The 22,794-nt window shown below is 44.7% G+C and overlaps 1 protein-coding gene and 1 pseudogene across 10 annotated transcripts in view; both read left to right on the forward strand.

Moving 5' to 3' along the window:
- Positions 1-22,794, forward strand: part of NOSTRIN (nitric oxide synthase trafficking) — a 56,479-nt gene continuing 33,685 nt past the window's right edge. Inside the window, exons 1-4 of one of the 10 annotated variants that reach the window (XM_038584740.1) lie at positions 1-301; positions 10,233-10,318; positions 11,327-11,465; positions 20,663-20,746. In XM_038584740.1, the coding sequence (XP_038440668.1) occupies positions 10,273-10,318; positions 11,327-11,465; positions 20,663-20,746 (269 nt within the window). In that variant the 5' untranslated portion in view covers positions 1-301; positions 10,233-10,272. The other 9 variants (XM_038584741.1, XM_038584745.1, XM_038584738.1 and 6 more) reach the window with 9 other exon arrangements.
- On the forward strand, positions 16,966-20,601 carry LOC102155356 (annotated as a pseudogene).

The raw sequence follows: 22,794 nt of genomic DNA on the forward strand, positions 1-22,794 counted from the left end.
GGACTCGAATATTCTGTGCTCTAAGTATTTACAGAAGTCACTCTCAGCATCTCAGTCCAGCTCTCTTGACCCAGAGCAGTTCTTTGCTTTTTCAGGAAACAAACGGGATGAAAGTCCAGGGCTGGGACTTCCTCCTCAGGGTGTTTGACAAGGACTGACGTTCTCTAGGCCCTTTGCATACGGGAAACCCAGGACACACCCAACCTTGATTGTAGTTTCTTGAGTGCTGAATGCTGGAACGTAAGTAAAAGGACAGAAGGACAAACGTTCCAATATGAGGGACCCACTGGCAGATTGCTCGGTGAGTAGCTCAGTGTGGTTTTGCGCCTGTGGTGAGAGGGTGGCCTCAGAGGGGAGGTTTGTATATTAATGGGTTTTAACTTAAGAAATTTGAGACATTCGGCAAACATGTTTAGACATTGGCTGTGATACAAAAGTCTTGTGGCTTTTCTTCGGTTTGATTTAAAACAATCCTTTCTAGCAAATGACAGGGCTGGTTAATTGTCATCTTTTATTCTCATGTTGTTGGAAAAACTTCCAGTGGGTATAGCATCATACTTGCTTGCAGATGGTGGCTGTTTGGAAAACATTCTTAAGATATACACCAATGGTGCCAACATCGTGTGTAGAGTGGCGACACAAATACTCAGATCCTGCAGCCAATTTGGGGCTCTGAGAATGAAATGAGGGTGGAAGCTTTTGGCTTATTTCCCCATGTCATTTAGAGTCAAGAATTGCAAAGCCTGGGCAGCCCGGGTGCCTCAGCGGTTTAGCGCCTGCCTTAGGCCCAGGGTGTGATCCTGGAGTCCCGGGATCGAGTCCCACATCGGGCTCCCTGCATGGAGCCTGCTTCTCCCTCTGCCTGTGTCTCCACCTCTCTCTCTCCTCTCTGTATTCTCATGAATAAATAAATAAAATCTTATTTAAAAAAAAAGAAAAAAAGGATTGCAAAGCCTGTAAGTGGAAGGACGGGTCCCCCACTCTGCCTGGCATATAGTGGTTCTCAGACAAGTTTACTAACATGTTTGTTTAGTCCTGGGGGTATTACCCAAAACAGAAGATTGGTCAAAAATCCAGAGATAGTGTGTGAGGTTAACAGCAATAGTAGAGATGAAATTTAGGAAAGTAGGAGCAATTAAAGCGTGTGGGGGTGTATCTACTGTAGACATCAAATAGTCGATCGTCAGTGTGTTATGTTAGCCCAGGAAAGGGTGGCAAAAAACTAAAATCGGTGACATCGGAAGCAAGGATTTGCATTCATCCCTCAAGTGTTTTATTAAAAAAAAAAAAACAAAAACACCCAACAATAACAAACTGTGGAGAAACATAAATGAGGGCTGCAATAAAGCCATAAAGAAGAAGAGCGACAGAGAATTATTAGTTTCATTTTTGTGTATATAATGTACAAAGCACAGGTTTAGAGAAGGTGGAGCTGTAAGTGCCACCCCACAAAATGGAGTTCATGAATCACATGAGCTAAATGAGATGAAGGCAGAATGGCTACTATTATTAATAATGACGATAAAATAGCAGGTTCTGTCTACTTTTTTGAAATACAAAAGTAAATATGTGTCTGATGCAAAAACAAATTCCAACAATATAGCTGTATATAGATTTTAAGGCTGAAAATTCTCCCCTTTAATTTCCTCCATCCCAATCTTCTCTCCACTGGTAAGAACAGATAATTTTTTTTAAGTCTCTATTGTTCGTGTATTTGCTGTTTATTTTTCTCTCTTTGCATTTGCCGCCTTACCAAGTGTTAACCCCTCTGCTCTCTTCCCACTGATACTTTGATGACGTATTTTTGCATAAGGGTGGTTGAGTCAGGGGTGGGGTAAGTGGAGGCAACAACTGGGCTCCAACCGGCACCAAAGAAGAAAGTGAAGACCATGTGAAGAGTGAGATAGAAGAGAGAGAAACTGGGATCCGGTTAACAGCAACAACAACAACTAGTCGCCTAATGTCCTTTTCAAAGGCTGCCTTCAGACCAGGGTCAGCAGATCTGATTCCATCTGAGCAGCCCCCAAGATAACCCATCACCACATGCATGGGTCAGCCTTGTGGTCCCTCTATTTTTTTTTTTTTTTTTAAGATTTTATTTATTTAATCATGAGAGACACACAGAGAGAGGCAGAGACACAGGCAGAGGGAGAAGCAGGCTCCATGCAGGGAGCCCAACGTGGGACTTGATCCCGGGACTCCAGGATCAGGCCCTGGACTGAAGGCAGAGCTCAACCGCTGAGCCACCAGGTGCCCCTCATGCGGCCTCCCTAGGGATCTGAGGGGTTCTTTCCCCTCGGCTGAGCATCTCCGCGAGGACTCCTCCTTGCCCACAGCTTGAAGGTTCTCTCTCTGGGCCCAGACCCATGGAAGGTGGTGTGGGAGTCCAGAGGAGGCCGATATCCCTTCAGCCAGGGTTTCTAAATCCTCTAAACTCCTGGAATCTTTGTTTATTTGCGATTGTTTCATTTTCAAGGGTTCACGTTGATTTCCTGGGGCAGTTCTAGCTTGTGCTGGGGAATAATGTAGGAAGATGAAGCTGCAGTTTGGCAACAGAATAAAACCAAGGAATTGGCTGCCCATGAATGCTTCCTGAACCCTGGGGGGTTTCGGGGGAAACTGCAAAGAACCCCAAGCTTTAACCACCGGCAAGATGTCCCATTCCCTCCCCGGGGCTGCACGAACAGCATTCGTGAAGCCGAGCTTAGCTACAGCTTAGCCGAGCTGCTTGTGTCTCTGCCTCTCTCTCGGCCCCACGGATCCATGTATGGAAATCCGTGGTTACCTGAAATTCAATGGGAAAAACACGGCCTCTTTGTTTCTACTAACTTCTAACTGAAAGTTAAAATTTACTTCAGAGGCACCTGGGAGGCTCAGTCTGTTAAGCATCTGCCTCAGGCTCAGGTTGGGATCCCTGGGTCCTGGGATGGGCCTTAAGTCCATGCTCAGTCCCTCCCCTTGTGCCCCCACCTCCCCTGCAATCAGAAAAAAAAAAAAAGAAATTTAGAATGTACTTCAATTCTGAATATTTATTTATTTATTTATTTATTTATTTATTTATTAATATATATAATATAAATTGGTTTTTAATGGGTTTTAACTTAAGTTAAATGGCTTTAGCTTAAATGGGTTTTAACTTAATTCACAACCTTAGGCTCAGGTTGTGACCCCTGGGGTCCTGGGATCGAGTCCTGCATCAAGCTCCCTGCAGGAAGCCTGCATCTCTCTCTGCCTCTGTCTCTGTGTCTCTCATGAATAAATAAATAAAATCTTAAAAAAAAAAAAACACTATGAGGATATCACTGTCCAAAAACTCTCCATACTGCCATCTAGAATAGAAATGAACTTTTCTGGAACAACTGAATTTAATTTTAATTATTCAAATTGTAGAAAATCAGAAAGAACAGCTAATCCAGGGTTGATACACTGCATTTTATATTGTTTAGAAGTTATCTAATTATTCCACATGCCCGTTACTTTGATTGATACATTTTTGGTGATGACAACATTTATACAACAGATTTTGCTTACAAATGTTGGGCAGAAATATTTTTTTAAAGACCGAATGGGAAATGCCTGTGTGTACCAGTTTTCTTTGTGAACAGTTTTTTTAGGGGCTCAGAAATGTCCCAAATATTCCACCACTAGCCTGAGCTCCCTTTATCAGGGAAAAAATACGTAACTTTTTTCCTAGGAATTAATGAGACCCAGGAGAGACAGCGTGTTAATAAAAATGCATATGGAGATGTAAGATCAATAGTAGGTTCTTTTCCTGGAATGAATATGCGTAAAGGATGGGTACTTTGAAAATTCAATGGGTGGGGAAAGAACACCAAAAATTCACCTTCTATAGGATTTTGACTAGAGAAAACACTTCTTGTGCTGGTTGATGACATTAGGAAGCCATTTGTACTGATTATAACACTTAAAGGTAACTATTATTCTGAGTAAACTTAGTGCAATTATACTGATTAGCTATTTATAGCTAATTTATAGCTATACATTTATTAATAAATGTATAGCTATAATTTTATTAATTTATAGCTATATATTAATAAATGTATAGCTATATATTTATTAATAAATAAATATATGCATTTCTGATGGCTTCTCTAATTGATTGGCTAACCTAATATTTCTTTTTTTTTATTTTTATTTTTTATTTATTTATGATAGTCACAGAGAGAGAGAGAGAGGCAGAGACATAGGCAGAGGGAGAAGCAGGCTCCATGCACCGAGAGCCCGATGTGGGATTTGATCCCGGGTCTCCAGGATCGCGCCCTGGGCCAAAGGCAGGCGCCAAACCGCTGCGCCACCCAGGGATCCCTTTTTATTTATTTTATTTTTTTAATTTATTTATAACCTAATATTTCTAATCATGGTTCTGTCCTTAATTAATGAAGTTACTTTCAGCTCTTTGGCTGCTTAAGTATAAAATAAAGGGATTAGACTTTATTGGCTTTCAAGCTGTGATCCATGGAATCCCTTCAGTGGCCTTTCTGGTAAATGAGAATGGGTTGGGAAGGAGAGGTAGGATAGCAAAGGGGAAGCCAAAGCCAAGGTCAAGAGATTCATCACCTCAAAGTAGATATGTTCCAAAATTTTCTGATCACCACACGCGCGCGCGCACACACACAGGCACACAAGACTGTGCTGGTTCTGCTTTGATATTTATGCAAGTCTGCTTTCCACAGATTTTGTCTTTAAGTCTGAGTAGATGGTACATGATGAAGGGTACAGAATCACTCTTTGTAAAGAAGGGATTATGTGGGCAGCCCGGCGGGTGGCTCAGCGGTTTAGTGCCGCCTTTGGCCCAGGGCGTGATCCTGGAGACCCGGGATCGAGTCCCATGTCGGGCTCCCTGCAAGGAGCCTGCTTCTCCCTCTGCCTGAGTCTCTGCTTCTCCCTCTGTCTCTGTGTCTCTCATGAATAAATAAATAAAATCTTTAAAGAAAAAAAGAGAGGGTTATGCTGCACTAATGGGAGTATTCTTGGCAACTCTTTTATTTACCAATGTCACCTTTATCTCAGGGTAGATCAGGGTTTGTCGAGGAGTGTCTGGTACACGGCACATGGGGTCAAAGATAAAGATTTTTCTCCACTGCTGTAATAAGAACATCCTGCTGTCATCCGATTACTAAGTTAACAACAACATAATGTATTGAGGAGTCCTGGACTAGTGTGTGCTTCGGGCACCCTGGTGGATGGGTTATGGGTGTACTTGAGACATGAATCTTGGCAAGATATGGCTGGGGGGCAGAGATCACAGGCCAGGTCCTCTGCCTTGAACAACTTTGTCCATTTACCACATACTGAACCAGTACAAATATCATTATTTTTAATTATTATTTTATTTTTAAAAATATTTATTTATTTATTTAAAGGAGAGAGAGGGCAGCCCGGGTGGCTCAGCAGTTTAGTGTCACCTTCGGCCCAGGGCGTGATCCTGGGGTCCTGAGGTCGAGTCCCCTGTCGGGCTCACAGCATGGAGCCTGCTTCTCCCTCTGCTTGTGTCTCTGCCTCTCTCTCTTTCTGTGTCTCTCATGAATAAATAAAGAAGATCTTTAAAAAATTTTTTAAATTAAAAAGAGAGTGTGTGTGTGCAGGGGCAGGAGCAGAGGGAGAGGAAGAACGTCTTAAGCAGACTCCATGCTGAGCATGGAGCCCAATGAGGGGCTTGACCTCAAGACCCTGAAATTACAACCTGAGCCAAAACCAAGAGTCTGATGCTTAACTGACTGAGCCACCCAGGTGCCCCCAAATATGATTTTCTAGGTGTGCCATGATGTGAAAACGTTAGGAAGTACCAGTCTGTTAAGTAACAGGAAATCGTCTTCCAGGGTCAATTGAAGCGTAAGCTGTGCCTTGTTTGAGCAGCCTCTTGCTTTAAAAAGTTGAGTTTGAATTACAGGGGAAAAACAGGGACTCTCCATTTTCTCACAGAAGACAGGGACTCTCCATTTTCTCCCAAGGTCTCCAACTCCCCCCAAAACAACTGAGTTTTGGATCAATAGCTTAAAAACTTTCAGGGCTGCCTGGCCTCCTAGTGCAAGTTCCCCGGATATAGTATTTTAAAAACATGTCTTGGAGAGTTTTGATGACTTGATAAATTTGAGAAATGCAGCAGCCCCTGCAGCCGAGCACATAGAAAAATTCTCGACTGATTCTGCTCATTTCCACCTTCATTCACTAGGGGCAAGATTTCCCCTCCAAGCCCCCATCCTCACACATGGGGTCTGAGAAACCCTATTCTTTCCCAGGACTTCTGGATGCAGACTCTGCAGGTGATGGTGCTGGTGTGGGCCCATCCCCTAGGACAGCTCAGCTCAGAGTCCCTTCCCTGAGCTCCTGGCTCTCTTGATGGGAGGTTCTTCTCACTCCTCTCTGAAACCTCCAGAATCCTCTAATCTATGTCTCTGCTTTGTCTTCCCCCAGCCCCAGCCCCAGCCCCAGCCTCATAGTGTTTCAGAGCAGGAGAGCTCACTCTGCAAGCATGCATTTGAATCTTTCTCTGTGGGACATGGTCCCCTGGTGTTTTTGTTGGGTCTTTGTTTCTGCTTTGATGTGGACATTACATAGGAGAGCAAAGCAGATAGGACATTACATTAAAAAAAAAAAAACCTCACAATTTAATACTGTGAGATATTTCTGAATAAATCAAATAGGAAAGCTATAGGACTTATGAAGAACATCATAAAATTTTATTGAACATAAAATAAGATTTGAACACATGAAAAGACTTACTATGCCCTTGGATGGAAGTCTAAATACCATAAAAAAGTCAATTTCCTCAAATGATATATTTGTAATGCAATTCCAATTAGGATCCCAACGGGGATTTTTAAAAAATGTAATTAGATAAATCTTCATGGGGAAGAATAAGTGCCCAAGTATAGCCAAAGAAATTATGAAAAGGAAAAAACAGTCGTTAAAAGAGAAAGCAGAAGCAAAGTGTTAAATATCTCTATAACTCAGGTAGTGAGTTCATAATGGGTATCATTATTATTATCTGCATCATTATTGTTTTATGAAACATAAAAATGTTTCATAATTTAAAATAAAAAGTTAAAAGACTGTGTATGAGTTAGAGCTATGTTCAGCTGCACATTTTAAAACCCAAAAATAAGAGTGGCTTTTAAAAACCTCTCTTACTGTATTTCTCTCACACATAAATTAAGTCTAAGAGTAGAGAGCTGAGGGGCTTGTGTGGTGGTCCCCAGGGCCATCAGGGACCCAGGCTCTTTTTCTCTTTCTGTTCTACCATCTTAGCACATGACATCTATCCTCAAGATCGCCTTATGGCATCAGCATCAGCCATTGTTTCTTTCTTTCTTCCTTCCTTCCTTCCTTCCTTCCTTCCTTCCTTCCTTCCTTCCTTCCTTTTTCTCTTTCTTTCTTTCTTTTTCTTCCTTCTTTCTTTCTTTCTTTCTTTCTTTCTTTCTTTCTTTCTTTCTTTCTTTCTTTCTTTTCCTTCCTTCCTTCCTTCCTTCTTCCTTCTTCTTCTTCTTCTTCTTCTTCTTCTTCTTCTTCTTCTTCTTCTTCTTCTCTTCTTCCTCTTCTTCTTCTTCTTCTTCTTCTTCTTCTTCTTCTTCTTCTTCTTCTTCTTCTTCTTCTTCTAAATTTAAATTCAGTTTAATTAGCACACACCATTATTAGTTTCAGAGGTAGAATTCAGTGGTTCATCAGCTGCGTATAACACCCAGTGCTCATTACTTCAAACGCCCTCCTTAATGCCATCACCCAGTCACCCCATCCCCCTACCCACTGCCCCTCCAGCAACCCTCAGTTTGTTTCTTATAGTTAAGAGTCTCTTATGGTTTGCCTCCCTTTCTGAAAGCTTTTGCCTTATTTTATTTTTTCCTTCCTGTTACCCACGTTCAGCTGCTTTGTTTCTTAAATCCCATATATGAGTGAGATCATATGATAATTGTCTTTCTCTGACTGACTTACTTTGTTTAGCATAATACCCCCTAGCTCCATCCACACCGTTGCAAATGGTAAGAGTTCATTCTTTCTGATGGCTGAGTAGTAGTCCATGGCATAGATACACCACATCTTCATCCGTCCATCCGTCGATGCGCATCTGGGCTCTTCCCATGTTTAGGCTGCTGTGGACACTGTTGCCATACACACCGGGGCAGCCATCGTTTCTAAGTTCAGGTGTCAGGAAAGAGGAGGAAGGAGACTTCACTGAAATCCCACACAAAACTCTCACCCATGTTTCTTTGGGAAGCATTTAGTTCCATGGCTACACCTAAGGGAGAGACACTGAGAAATCACTTTATTCCAGGGGCATGTGCCCAGCTACACATTTACCTATATTTTTCTCATGATACCTCTGTGTGACTTGTGGGACGTTATTTGGTGGTGTGGGAAGAAAACAAAAGCTTCAGGAGGAACTCCATTCAGTGAGAATATGTGGGCAACAGAGGAGCAAACAAAAAAGCTAAACCATTTTAAGGTGCTCGCTTAAACTTTCCCATTGTACCTGAAAGGGGAGGAAGGAGGCCTTGTAACATCCTATCATTCATCTGCCGAGTTATTTGTATGGCTTGGTTGTCAAATAGTGATTTCACTCTCATAACTCAAGAGAATCCTTTCCTCATGACAGCCTCACTCTAGGTATGTTTTGCTGGCTCTGCAGAGAGCTTTACACTTTGTAAATTGTTTGCTACAATTGTTTGTAGAAACTCATGTTTCAGATGCCAATCCCTGTTTCAGCTTAACCCTTACTATGTGGCCTGTGGGCCCAGAGCTGTTGGAACAGCGTCTCCCCATCTGGCCGCCCCCACCCCACCCCACACCCCCTCACTCTCGGGTGCTGACAGGAGCCTGCAGTCACACGACGTTGCAGACCTCGCTTCTGGAGTTAACCGTGTCTTTATAAAGAGCTTTGCTCCCTGACCACAGTTGAGCCCAAGGCAGTTTCGTAGAAGCTGTTTACTGCTCCTGTGTGTCTACCAGAACCTGCCCTGGCCTTCTGTGCTAAGTTCAGGGGAGAGTAAAACCACCGCATAAAGATGAAAGAACTTGGTCTCTAGAGGACTGTGTTTCTAATATCCCAGGTATCGGTTCTTTCCAGCCCTGAAGGGAGGGACCAGGTCAGGTCATTTCGTGACGTCCTTTCCTCCTCCATGGCCCCATGTCCTCTGTTTGCTACTCTGCTAGCACCACACCCCGGGTCCTGCTGTGACAGCTGAAGGTCACCTCGGCCCTGAGGATTCTCCTGTGTGACCCTGCAGGCTGTGTAGTAGTGCTCACCGAGTGTGAGCTCTCAGCGCCGTGCCCAGCTGAGTGCCCCTGAGTGCTGGAACACGCTCGAGCAGAGAGCTATGGCACGCACTTGTTTCATAGGGAACTTTCATCCTCTTCTGCAAATTTTCATTTTTAAAAATGCAATGAGATACCATATGTCCCAGATGGAAACTCTGAGGGAGTGCACTGGGGACTGTCCCACCACCTGACTTGGCTGCTCTGTGTCAGGAAAGCTGTGAATTCATTCACATTTAGTCTCTCCATTTGAACACTTAAAACCTATTGTCATCAATGCTACCTTTACGAGTAGAACTTTGAGAGTGACCTTGTGGAGCGCTACATCAAGTGACAAAATCTTCTCCTTGGAATTCTTGTGTCTGTAGACTAAATTCATATAGAAATGAATTTCTAGAGGCTTAGTCATACACATATAAAAGTTTCCTGCAACAAAAATGTTCAACTCATAGCTATAACATTCTCATTACTAGAGTTAGATGAGATACAGGGGGACCGGGACACAGTTTACTAACAAGCTATTCACTTACATCTTCGTATCTCAGCCCCAAAACACATTCACTTGAGTGAGTTTGGGGTCTGACACTGAGGAATATTATTGTGAAGCTTTGGGGGGGCGGGGAGGCAGAAAATGATTACTCTGCGTACGTATTTCAGAATGTACTTTTAACCATTCTGGGAACAATGGAAGTGACAGGAAATCAAACTTCAAAATCACCCCACTGCTGAGTCATTGGGGAGAAACAGACAGACTAGCTTTATTTTTGAGAAGTTCTCCAGGATATTTCATATCCAGGCAGAAGAGACTTAATCTTTATTTTAGGAGCTCCTCCAAAAGGCATGCATCCCCGTAGCTGCACGATCATTTACAGTGACAGGCATCATTACGGAGCAGTCTGAATTCATAGGAGTTCTATCTTTGGAGGTGCTCATAACCCTTGTGTACCTCTTTTCTCTTTCAGTATAATAAGGTGTACAAGAACCTAAAGGAGTTTTCTCAAAATGGAGAGAATTTCTGCAAGCAGGTCACATCCATTCTTCAGCAAAGGTACAAAAAAAAAAAAGCATTTGCAATAAACAGTTCATACTCTTTAGTTGCAGCTAGCGATGTGACTGGAGGAGTGATTACAAGCTGTCCTACCTTCCAGAACTCGGTGTTATATTCTGGTACTTGAGAGACTGATTTGAAGGGTGATTCTCCACTATTGCACATTTATCATTTGGGTACCACAAAAATCAGGAAACAACAGGAAGTAATTCTGCTTGGGAGGGCTCAGTCAAGTCTCTTCTGATGTCTCAGACTGAGTTTATCACCCACTCCTGGGGCGCTCCGTGGTGCCTAATGTGCACGCCACTGTTGTGCTTCCCACAGGGATGGCAGGTATGAGTTGACGTTTCTGTCTCCCCTGCAAGGGCAGGGGCTACGTCTTGCTCTTCTTTGTGTCCTGAGTGTTTAGAGTCTGGGCTTTTGACTCCCTCCATAAATGTCTGATGAATGAAAAGTGACCATTTGCAGTATCACCTTGTCTCAATACTGGGTGTGATCATGCCTCAAGGTGGTGACTAGGCTACAACGAGCGCCCTTAACTCAGTCAAGAAAGTTACAGAAGTTCCTGCTTAGGGCCGGCTGGGTGGCTCAGTCAGTTGGGCATCTGCCTTCGGCTTACGTCATTTGGGGACCTGGGATCAAGCTCCACATCTGGCTCCCTGCTCTGTAGGGAGCCTGTTTTTCCCTCTCCCTGCCTTGCTCTGTCTGCTTGTGTGCTCACTTTCTGTGTCAAATCAATAAATAAAATCTTGCCATCAGGCAAGTAAAGGGTGTTCTTGGAATACGCGGAGTAGGGCATTTCCATCGAAGGTTATGACATAGAAAATTGTGAGGACAAATCCAGTGGCCAGCGTAATAAAAGATATAGTGAGGGAGCATACGGGGCTTCTTTGAATTAAGGGTATCGGTCTCATAAAATACATTCAGTGAGTACTTGTAGATTAAATGAATAAATAAATGAAAGATAGTTAAGGGTTTATTTTCTTATTATCACCCCTACATTACTAGAGCAAGGTCTTTCCTGTCCTTGGATAGCAACAGCTCCAGACATGGTGCTTACGAATCCGCTGGAATGTGGCTCTGCATGGCAGGTCCGCATTAGCACTTGGCTACGAGAGACAGCCTCACAATCAAGCTTTAAGTCCAGGTAATGCTGCACCTCCGAGCTCAGCTGCTCTAATTGGTGGCCACGGAAAAGCGCAGTTGTTACCGAAACATCATTTTGCCTGGTAATTCTGCAATTCGTGGTCATGCTTAGCTTCTTTTATCCGTTTAGGGGCTTCAGTTTCCCTTTGTTTGTAGTAGCCAGAAACACACAGCAGCTCCTAGGATGCCTGATGTCAGTCATCGGGTTCACTTTAACACAATCACAGATTGGATTTAAGGGACAAAGTCACATGCCCAGAAACTGTTTATGAAGGTTTGGTCCCCTGCACCCTCACCGCTAGGCTTTAAAGAGGCTTTCATGGGAAAATCAATTGTTCCTCTGTAAAGAAGCTTAAGATCGGTTTTTCAAATGGCAAATACCACTGCTCTGGACATTAAAAAGTAAATAAATAAAAAGAAAAGAGTAAAACAAGGAAGGAAGTGTAGTTGGTTGTTGTTCCCTCCAGGGTTCATTGCGGATGCTGTCAGCAAAGGAAGAAATGATTGAAATGAAACCTTGATAAATCCTAACCCACCACTGGCCTGGGTGATCTTAACTTCCGCAGCAGCTTCAGCTCTTTTTTCCCTATTGAAGACCTGCACATGCGTATTATTAGGCAAAATGTCTTATCTGTACTCCAAGCCGTATATCCAACACTCTGTTGGATATTTCCATCTGGGTGTCCCATGGAATGGCAAAGTCAACTAACCAAAACAGAGCTTAGCAGCTTTTCTCCAAAGCTTTTCACCATGGTGTCTGGTGGGACCTCTGCCCACCCAATCAGCCCAATACCTGGGAGCCACCCATGACTCCTTTTTCTATCACACCTCAAGATCAAGCTTCTCTCTTTTAAACACCTTTTATATCTATAGCTTTCTTCTCATTTCATGACCTCTGTCATTGTTTTGGAAAAAAAAAATCTCTTAACCTGTTCTTCTGTCTAGGAGTACCGTCTTGAAGTTGCATAGGTTGTATACTGCACAAAGGCACCTGGTTGAGGGGCTGCATGAAGGCAGAAATCTAACCCACTCTGCATCCTGGAGCCTTGCACCCTGGCTCCGAGCTGTGTCTTTTCAGGGGATCTCCTTTTTCTAATCCAAACAAAGTTATTTGGACGAGGGAGCTGGCAAGGGCCCTGTCCCTGTGTCTCTAATGCATCTTCCACTCTGTGGCCATGACCCTCTTTCAGACTCTTCAATGACTTCCAGACCTTCAGTATAAAATTCAGCCCTCATGATATTTTATAAAAGGACCTTTGAGATCCAGGCCCTGGCTTCTTATCCAGCTTGTCTCTCTCCATCTATCCATGAGCCCCTGCATCTATTTAACCACTGGCAGTCACTGCCCCCCCTGCCCCCCACCATGGGTCCTTTCCACTCCTCCCATCAACTCCCACCCACCATCATGGGTCCCTGAATTTGTGCATGCTGTATCCTCTGTCTGGTAGACACTTCTTCACCAGTTACCAGTCCCCATTCAATGCATCTTCAAGATTTGGTTATCCCACTCATGTGAGCCTCCCATCTCAAAATGGCACCCGTCAGAGATGCATAGAACTAGTGCTCATCTCTGCTCTAGATCCTACCTCCCTATACTGTTATAATCTGTTCACTTGCCTGTCTCCTCCACTGGAGGCTGAACTCCTTGAGAGTCTCTGTATCCCACGTGACCAGCACAGAGCCTGGCACAGAGCAGACATTCCATGGATGTTCACTGAGTGAATGAGTGTGTTAATGTAGGAATGACTTCAGGTGCTCATCACTTTTAAGAAGTTCAAGTTAGGCTATCTCTGAGGAGGGATAAGTGCCAAAGAAATTTACTTCCATGGTAAATAGAATATTACCTTGAACAAAAGCTAGAAAAGAAGGACAAAAACACTGCAGACACCATTTCTCCAGCACAATCTTCAGATTAGGCACTGTGTTACATGTGCCTTATACTTGGTTTCTTTTATTTTTTTAATTCTCACAACCCAGTGCAGTGTGAACGTGCTGTCATCCACTCATAATATACAAATGAGGATGTGGGAAAGAAGATCCATTTTGATTTCTGCCCAGGCTTGGTGGAGGGCATCTGCCAAGTGGGCAGGCAGTGTGGGGCACACCACTGCGGGTGTTCCAACGTGTGCAAGGGTCCTGGTCCAGCTCCCTTCAGAGTCTTAAGGTCCTCCATGGGAAGGGACAGCAGTGGCCGCTAAGCCCAGTAGCATCTAAACCTAGTAACACAGGATTCAGTGGGAGCCCTCAGGGGCCACTTCAGGGAGTGAGGAGAAGTTAGATGGGCAGGGCTCAGCTCCCTTGTCCTGCTACTGCCATGATATCAGAAGAGCATTTCTATGATGTGGAAGATTCTGTATAAAATTTTGTTTTCGGGCTCAAAAGTTTGGAATAAGGCCCTTCTTGTCCATTTTTCCTGCCTTCTCCCAAGATAGCACTTGCACCTGGCTCCACTGACCTCACTTGGTTCAGGAATTACCAGGCATGGAGAATCTGAAGTTCCAGGGAGAGCTGTGCACTCCCTGGGCGGGAAATGGGCGGCAACTGAGCGGCACTTTCACCCTGGACACCCAAGGAGGGGTCGTCCAGGTCTGCTTCTCCCATTTCAACTTCTCGGAACGTTCTTAGCAGCCAGAATTAAGGCAGTCTGAGGAAGTGGGCAAGGCAGGCTAGCCTGAGCTTGAATAACAGGGCCTCCGTATAGTAGTGTCCTTTAAGTGGCTAATAACTTTTAAATATAGCCTATTTGTATGATGGGCTTGGGCCTGTCTTTCAAAAGGCCGACAGCTAAGCCTGGGGTGGAAAATCTCAGCATACCAGCCCCCCACGCTGGAAGGTGCTGCTGGTGGAAAGTAGGCAACCAGAAATGGGGATGATTCGCGAACAAAGATTGCAGATTACTAAAATTCCTTCTTAATTCCTAATGAAGGGATGGCTCTGTCACCTGCTGCTTCCAAGCTCAAGAAAGCTTTCGTTCAATTTTAATTAGTTCCTCATAGACACAGGGGCCAGCCACAGCCTTTCTTTCTTCCTTTCTTTTTGTATCACTTCTTATCATCTTAATTGTACTAGAGCAGGATCTGCTAAAATTGGTGACAGGGTCACTTATATTCTCACAGTTTAATTTGTGCTCTATCTAAAATATTGAATCTGGTGCCACCTATTTTTCCCCCTCTCCTTTCTTTCAAACGTGTAATCTATTTTAAAATCTAAGACAAATGTTGGTCTTTGACTTATTGGTTGGTCCTCATTATCACTAATGAAAATTTATTGACCTGGCTCCACATGCTGAGAGGGAATCAGAATATAAATGGATTAAAAATCAGTGCATGCCATTTCCCTGGTTCGGGATCTTTAGGGCTCCCTGGACTATTCTGAGCCTGAGTTACCCATTGAAATGCGTATATACACACATCATCAATTTTACATGTGCCACGACAATTGCTTGGAGAAGAAATCTCAACTCCTGTCCTCTCTGATAGCCAAAGGGCTAGAACATCAAGCACGGCGGCGTTCTTACAAGCCTGTTTCTGATGATCTTAATGAGAGAATGAGATTCTCTGTCTCAGTCCCGAGGCTCACCCAGCCTCTCTCAGCTCCCCTTGCACGCGGGGCGTCATGATACAGCAGCTCCCTTCACAGGACCCAGAAGACACCAACGTAGGTAGGGGGGCACCTTGCCACCTTGGCCTTGGGGAAACCTCGGGGTCAGTTCCTTTCTGTCTAGCAGGCATTCTGGAAGGAGACACACACACACACAATTAGACATAAGCTCAGAGGAGCCACATGCCAGTGTTTGTTTCGATTTACAAATGTTCCCACTGGTAAAAGCAAAAGCTCTCTGTGCTGGCCAGTTGGATCACGGCTTCCTGGAGCAGGTGTCTCTGGGGAGGGATTTCGCCTTAACCTCTGCTAAGATGCAGGCCTTTCCCGCAGGCCGCAGGCACCCTCCCCGTACCCACACCCATCCTCCTGACACCCCCACGCCCATCCTCCTGACCCGTTGCCTTTCACTTCCTTCCCCCTGGCAGGGGCCTCCGCTCAGGATTCTGACCGGGTCATTAGGGTGGAAAATGCAAGAGCAGGTGCTGGCAGCCTTGCTAGGTCGGTTCGGAAGCTCGGTCTACACAACCCGCCGGGGATGGTCACAGTCACGGTCACGGTCACGCTGCAGGTGGAGAGGCGGGGACGGTGTGGTGCCCCGTCCCTCTGGGCCTGGCCTCGGGGAGCTGCAGGGGTGACAGCTGATAGCTCGGCTCCCCGCTTCCCGCCGCCTCCAGGCCTGGAAACAGGCTCAGCTGGGCTCGGGGTGCAGGGAGGTCCCCCGCGGTGACCCCGGCACCGCCGCCGGGGTCTCGGCCTCCGTCTGCATCTGCAGCCCCCCCCACCTGCAGAGGCAGGGACCCAGAGCCCCCACACCGTCCCCTGGGCAGCCCCAGGCAGGTGCACGGGCTGAGCTCGTGTGTCGCGCAACGGGTCGGGGACAGGGGCCAGCCCGGTGGGGGTTGTCACGGCCTAAGGAGGACGGGACCTGAAGCCCTTGGGTCGGTGCCTGGCGCGCTGCAGTGCCCGGGGAAACCTTGGCTGTCGCTGCTTCGGCGCAGACGGAATGCAGGCCAAGTGTCAGCCACGCATCACAAAGGATGGCAACACATTCGTCCAGAGACAAAAAAAAAAACCTGAAATTTTTAAGCACCGCCCCACACTGAAAAAGTACAAACCCTGCCCGGTGCTGTGCGTGGCAGTCGCATCTCTAGCTGCGGTGCCCCGAGCTCCCGCCAAGCCCCGGGGGGCCTGGGGCCTGGAGCAGAGGCGGGGGCTCAACGCGCAGGGCCGCGGCTGCAAAGCCAGCAGGACCCTCTTCCTTTCTTGACACCGAAGCCCAGCTTCCCCCCACCCCCCAGGTGACTCTGATTAAGTTAACAATTTTAAGGAAAGCAACACTTCCTTCTGGCAATTGTCCTCTTTTTGTCTGCTTGGCCCCTGGGACTCCTTGGACAGCCTGCAAGAACATTCTGAGAGTGAAACCGAATTCCGAGGAAAAGGCTGTGCCCCACGGCGTTACCTATCCTGTTAGAAGCCATGCTGAATTGTCCTGGAGCTGGTGGATGAGCAAACTGTGGATTCTTTCCCCCATACCTCCCATCTCTGTATATTTGGGGTGTTCAGAGTGTTTAGAGATACTTTGGGTATGTGATAATCAGAAAAATTACTATTTATTAGGAACTTGTGCCTTGCACGGAGCTGAGCAGTAGGAATGCGTCATCATATTGATGCTTTCTGTGCTGCTTCCAAGTAAGAATGGAAAGCTGGAAAAGAAAGTCCTGGAAAGCCCTCTGGTTAGCGATGGACTAGGACAGGGTTTGTGTCTAGCTACTGTAAAGGCTAGAAAGCCCTGAGCGATGCATCAGGGCAGGAATATATCTAAATGGTTTAAAGTTTTCAAAGGTGGGAAAAACAAATATAGCAGAGACCAGGTAAGAATTCTAGCCAAGATGTGATGGGAAGTCCGTTCATTGATTTATTCATTCAAGACATACACACCGAGTGCCTGTTATATGCCGGCACTGTTCTAGGTCTAGAGATATAGCAGTGAGCATAACAAATCCTAGCCCTCATGGAGCTTACATTTCAGAGGTGTTCATGGAATTGTTCATAGAAATACACTGAAACCATGTGATGTAAGAGAGCGGTAAATTCTAGGAGTTAAATAAAGCCATAGGGGAGAGTGACAGCGTAGCCTCTGAGCTAGTGCTGTTTGCACAAGACCTGTTAGGGTTTATATGAAGATGCCATGTGGTTATGTAGCAGAAAAACTACCCAGCCACAGCAAGTGCAAAGGCCCTGAGGCAGGATGGCCTTAGGCCACTAAGGAGGAGCAAGGGGATGAGGGGAAATCAGAGAGGGAGCCAGGAGTCAGGTTATACAGGTCAGTCCAGAATTGATCTAGTCGTTCAGCCCCTCCTAGGCTTCGATCACACATTTTAATCATCATAAAACCTCTTGAGGTAGGTGTGATTACTCCCTTTTAGCAGTGCCTAACGCCACTCCAGAAGTGGAGGTCTGGGCTTCTAGAGCATCTAGGTTCCATCAAGGTGATGGTCTTTCCCAGCTTGCTGCTGACCAGCATTCTCTCTCTCCATCAACTGGAACATACTCCTAGAGCACAGAAAAAAATATTTTTAAATGGAATGAGATATTTATTGGCTTCATTATTTTAAAGTATTTGCCATACCCACTCCATTCTTGGGCAAGTTCTGATTCCAAATGTCATTTTCTGCACCTAGGCCTTAACATGCACTCTACAGTGGCCTTCTTTCTTTCAAAAAGTGGTAAAAATTTTTAAAAAAAGGAGAACACAGCTTTACTAACAGGGACAGCTGAATAGAAGTTTAGCAATAGATCAATAGCTCATGTTCTCTGGATTCCATTTTATGAAACAGAGCTATCTTTCTCTGTTCAATCCATAACACTGAATCTAATTTCACTGCACTAAAAAAAATGCAGGTATTAAGTTAGTTACTAGGGAGCTCTGGGATTGTTTTTCAAATGAAATGAAGTCATAAATAATTCTAAAGATATGTTATAATAAAAAAAGAATTCAAAGACTAAAATCTATGCAACAAAAACAACAACAACAAAAAACCTGCTCTGGTCCCAATTCAGAAGGAAAACAATACAAATTGAACTTAATTTCCTACATTTGTGTTATCTTTAGTGAAAGTGAGAAGATGAATAAGAGTATGTCTTTATGTTATCTATAGATGGGCCTATAAGTAGGACACGGTAAAATCGGCTTAAGATAACAGTGATTCAATCTATTCAAAAGAACCAAGGAGTTTGCTTTTGGAGGCATGCCCAGATTCCCTACTGGGTCTTGTCCTGCATACAAAGTAACAGAAATTCATTTTCTAAATCTGGTTTTGTCCACTTCTGCACTTCTCCATTAAAAAGCTACTTCTTGCTTTTCAAAGAGCCGCCGGGTTGAGAGGAGCTCGGCCCTCTCCTCTCCCTGCCACGATGTGTGCTCGTCCTTTGGCATCGGTGCATTCTGCAAAGGGGGAGTCATCTGGCAAAAATGCCACATTGCCTACTGTGTTCAAGGCTCCCATTCCGCCAGAGACTGTGAACTTTGTTCACACCAACTTGTGCCAAAACAACAGACAGCCTCCCAACTGTTCGTGAATTAGCAGGGCTTCAAACAAGTGTTGAGTGTCCGCGTACTGGCAGAGCTATGGCTTGAATGCCCACATCCTGAGGCACTGGGATTCACTATTGCAGCCAGGGTACTTTTGGAAATATGTGTCATGGGGTCCTTATGTTTGCACCATCCAAAATCTGGCACCATTGGCACCACTGAGTGAACAAATCCAGAAGCGATATGTCATCTGCTGTGCCCTGGGTGCCTCAGCCTTACCAGAGCTGCTCCTGTCTAAAGGAGGATGTACTGAGGAAGTTCCTAAACTCCCTTTGGTGGCTAAAAATTAAGTTGAAGGCTACAATGAGACCAAGGAGGCTATTTTGCTTCTTCAGAAACTTAAGGTCTGGAATGATATCAAAAAAGTATGTGTGTCAACACATGAGACCTGGAAATGGCAAAATGGGAAACCATCATCATATCCAATGTGGGCGACCCTGCATTATCTATAATGAGGACAATGGTGTCACCAAGGCCTTCAGAAACATCCCTGGAATTACTCTACTTAATGTCAGCAAACTAAACCTTCTGAAACTTCCTCATGGTGGGTATATGGGATGTTTCCAGACTTGGACTGAAAGTACTTTCTGCAAGTTAGATGATCTGTATGGCACTTGGTGTAAGGCTTCCTGTCTCAAGAGTGACTACCCTTCCCATGCACAAGATGCTTGATACACACCTTAGCCAAATCTTGAAAAGCCCAGAGATCCACAGAGCCCTCCGAGCACCACGCAAGAAGATTCATCTTGGAGTCCTGAAAAACAATCCACTGAAGAACCTGAGAATCCTGTTGATGGGAAACCCATATGCCAGGACCACGTGCCTGAACACTGTTCTCCGCCAGGTCAGGCGGCACACACTCTGGGTGCATATGGCAGCAACATCACTAGAAGCCAGATCAGATGAGAAGGGGCTTCCCAGCAAGCAGCCTGTGGTAGGAAAGAAAGGAAAGGAAAGACGCCTGTTGGTGTTAAGGAGCAGAAGTCTTCGGTGGGGAAAAGGCTGCCACGACCCAGAAACCAGCAGCTGAGAGGCCTGCAGAAAAGAAACCCACCCCGAAGACAAGAAGCCCGCTGCATAAATGTACATTTGTTTCTTCTGTAAATGTGGAGTCTTTTCAGACAGCTAATTTTGAATAAAGACTTGATCAAGGGCAGTGAGAAACAAAAGAAAGAAAAAAAACCCTACTCCTTCATCATAATTTATCACTTTATTGCCAGCTATTATCATCCAAAACTAACCCGATGGTGCTGATGTCCCAGAGTAAGTAGGAAAGCCTTCCATTGCTTACTCCGGGAATTAGTTAGCTAGGGCTGCCATCACAGGGTACCATGGCAGACTGGCCATCTTAGATAACAGCAATGTATTGTTTCATGGTTCTGGAGACTGGACCATGTCTGAGATCGGGCGTTGGCCAGGTTGGTTGCTTCTGAGGGCTGTGAGGAGGAATCTGGTCCCTGCCGCTCTCTCGCCTCTGGTGGTTTGCCGCCAATCTTTGGGACGTCCTGGCTTGTAGATGCATCACTCCAATCTCTTGTCCTAATCTCTTACATGGCATTCTCCCCACATGTTGGTCTCTATGTCCAACTTTCCTCTCTTTTCAAGGCCATCTTGGATCGGGGCTCATCCTGAGGACCTCATCTTAGTTTGATCATCTGTAAAGTCCCTATTTCCAAATAAGGCCACATTCACTGGCTCTCGGGGTAAAGCCTTTAACATCTTTGTGGGAGTGGGAAGGGCATTCGATTCAACCCATAACACAAGTGTACAAGGAGGTTAAATTAAAAACTTTCCCTTTGTAGCGTCCTTTTGGCGATCCTTAAGGATTTCACAAAAGGATCCTTAGAGTAAAGAAATTACCTCTTTTCTTTGTGTAGACACTGCATCGTCAGCCTGAACCCTCACTCATTTGTGTGTGTGTGTGTGTGTGTGTGTGTGTGTGTGTGTGTGTGTTTGACATCTGGCCACAGCATCCTATCCATCAATTATCCCTTTGCTAATAGGGCAAACTTGGAGATTAGCTATGCCAAAGGACTTCAGAAACTGGCAGTCAAGTTCAGCAAAGTATTACAGAGCACACAAAAAAAGTAAGTATATGAAACAGGTAAGGCAAAAATGATGACTAAAAGTTATAAAAAGTGGGACGCCTGGGTGGCTCAGTGGTTGAGTGTCTGACTTTGGCTCCAGGTGTGATCCTGGGGTCCTGGGATCGAGTCCTGCATCTGACTTCCCATGGGGAGCCTGTTCTCCTTCTGCCTATGTCTCTGCCTACATCTCTGCCTCTCATGAATAAATAAATAAAATCTTAAAAAAAAAGTTATAAAAAGTGACATATGTACGATTCCAGCTTCCTCTTACAAAATGTGGTGCGTAATGTGAAGCCTGGTTTACAGTTCTTGGGCACTCACTGTGTGCCAGGCCCTGCGTTAAGTGCTTTTACAGATACTCTCCTTTAATCCTCTCAGCAACTCTTAGCAAGTCTTATTATTGTTCCCATTACAGACCAGGTCTTGAGGATTGGAGAGTTTAAGAAGATGGCCCCAATTACACAGATAATAAGCGGTAGAACTGGACTAATCTGGTGCCCTTATGACTCCTGAGCCTGTATCCATAATAAGCCTCGGTGATGATATGTTACTTTGGAAGCAGTGCCATTTCGTTGGAAGGTCTTGGAGTCAAGAAGTCTGAATCCTGCTTTATCTCAACTCCATGACCTCTGACAAGTATCCGGGCCGCCCTGAGCCTTGATTTCCTTCATACATTAGATGGAGTAGTGCCATGCGTTTCATTGTGCATATGTGCGCAAGTCTGTGTGTGGGGGTGTATATTATATGAGATCATATATGCAGAGATTAGCACATCAGGTCCTGAAAAACTGGTGCTTCACATTTTCCTTATTATATTTCAGAATGAAGTTGATTTTTTTCTTTTTGAGGGAGAGAAGAAAGATACTGGATATTCTAAAAGATATTCTAAAAATGGTCCATTAACGATAATTTGTTACAAAGCTTCTTGACCGATGCTCGCAGATGTCACCGCAAACTGGCAGTGCCATTGCAAAGACCTCTTTTGATGGTGAAAGAGAGAGGGAAAGAAAGAAGAAGCCTTCTGGATCTCACATTCTTACTCCTCCTTAGGCATCGTCTGTAACAGCAAATAATGGCTTTGAAATTGTTTGACTTTGAGCTTGATTTTTAGTAAGTAGACTGCAAAGCAGCCAGTATAGCAGAATGGTTGAGTATAGACTTTATTGACACTGCCCTAATTTAAATTCTACCTCTACCCCTTATCAGGTGGGTGAATTAGGGCAATTTATTTTATCTCTTGGCGTGTATTTAAAATGGAAATAGAACCTATCTCATGTAATTGCCACGAGGATTAAATGAGATAATACAACAAATGTGTTTAACACCTGGCATGGGGTTCATTATGACTTTGATTCTAATTACTTGCTAAAGAATGAGAGGTGTAGGGATGCAGGGACGTGTGTCTAATTGTGCTGCAATCCTAGCATCTGGCATGGATGCTCCCAAAGACTTGACATATCCAGAAAGTTTGGTTAACCAGGATTACTACAATAATATTTAATAATAAACAGTAAGTTGGGCTTTTATCCATACCCAAATCTGTGTTGTATACATAACCCGATTTATTCCTATTTTAAAAGATCAGTTGAGCGAGAGTCAGAGAAATCAAGTGATCTTTCCAAGGTCACACAGGAAACAAAGACGCAGACACCTCTGAGGCCGAAGCTCTAGACTTTCTGCTCTGCTGCTCAGCTCCTCTGAGGACCAAATGCCAGATTCTCTTCTCCAAAGGGTGCCTGGGTTCCTTTTCTAAAAATCAACTCTATTAAAGTTTAATTTACATGCAGTAACCAGCAGCCTTCTTAAGTGTATGGTTTGGTTGATTTTGATAGATGTATACGCTATGTAGCACCACCCAAATCAAAACGTAGACATTTTCATCACATCAAAAGATTCTTCGTGCCTATTTGCAATCTTTTCCCCACCTAGGCAACCACTGATCTACTTCCTATCGAGACAGATTTGTTTTGTGCTTTTTTCAATTTCCTATAACAGGAAGTCTATACTAAGTAGTCTATCGTCTCTGGTCTTGTGTCTGGCTTTGGATG

The sequence above is a fragment of the Canis lupus genome, chromosome 36 (genome assembly GCF_011100685.1).
Source record: "Canis lupus familiaris isolate Mischka breed German Shepherd chromosome 36, alternate assembly UU_Cfam_GSD_1.0, whole genome shotgun sequence".
In the NCBI taxonomy this organism is placed as follows: Eukaryota; Metazoa; Chordata; class Mammalia; order Carnivora; family Canidae; genus Canis; species Canis lupus.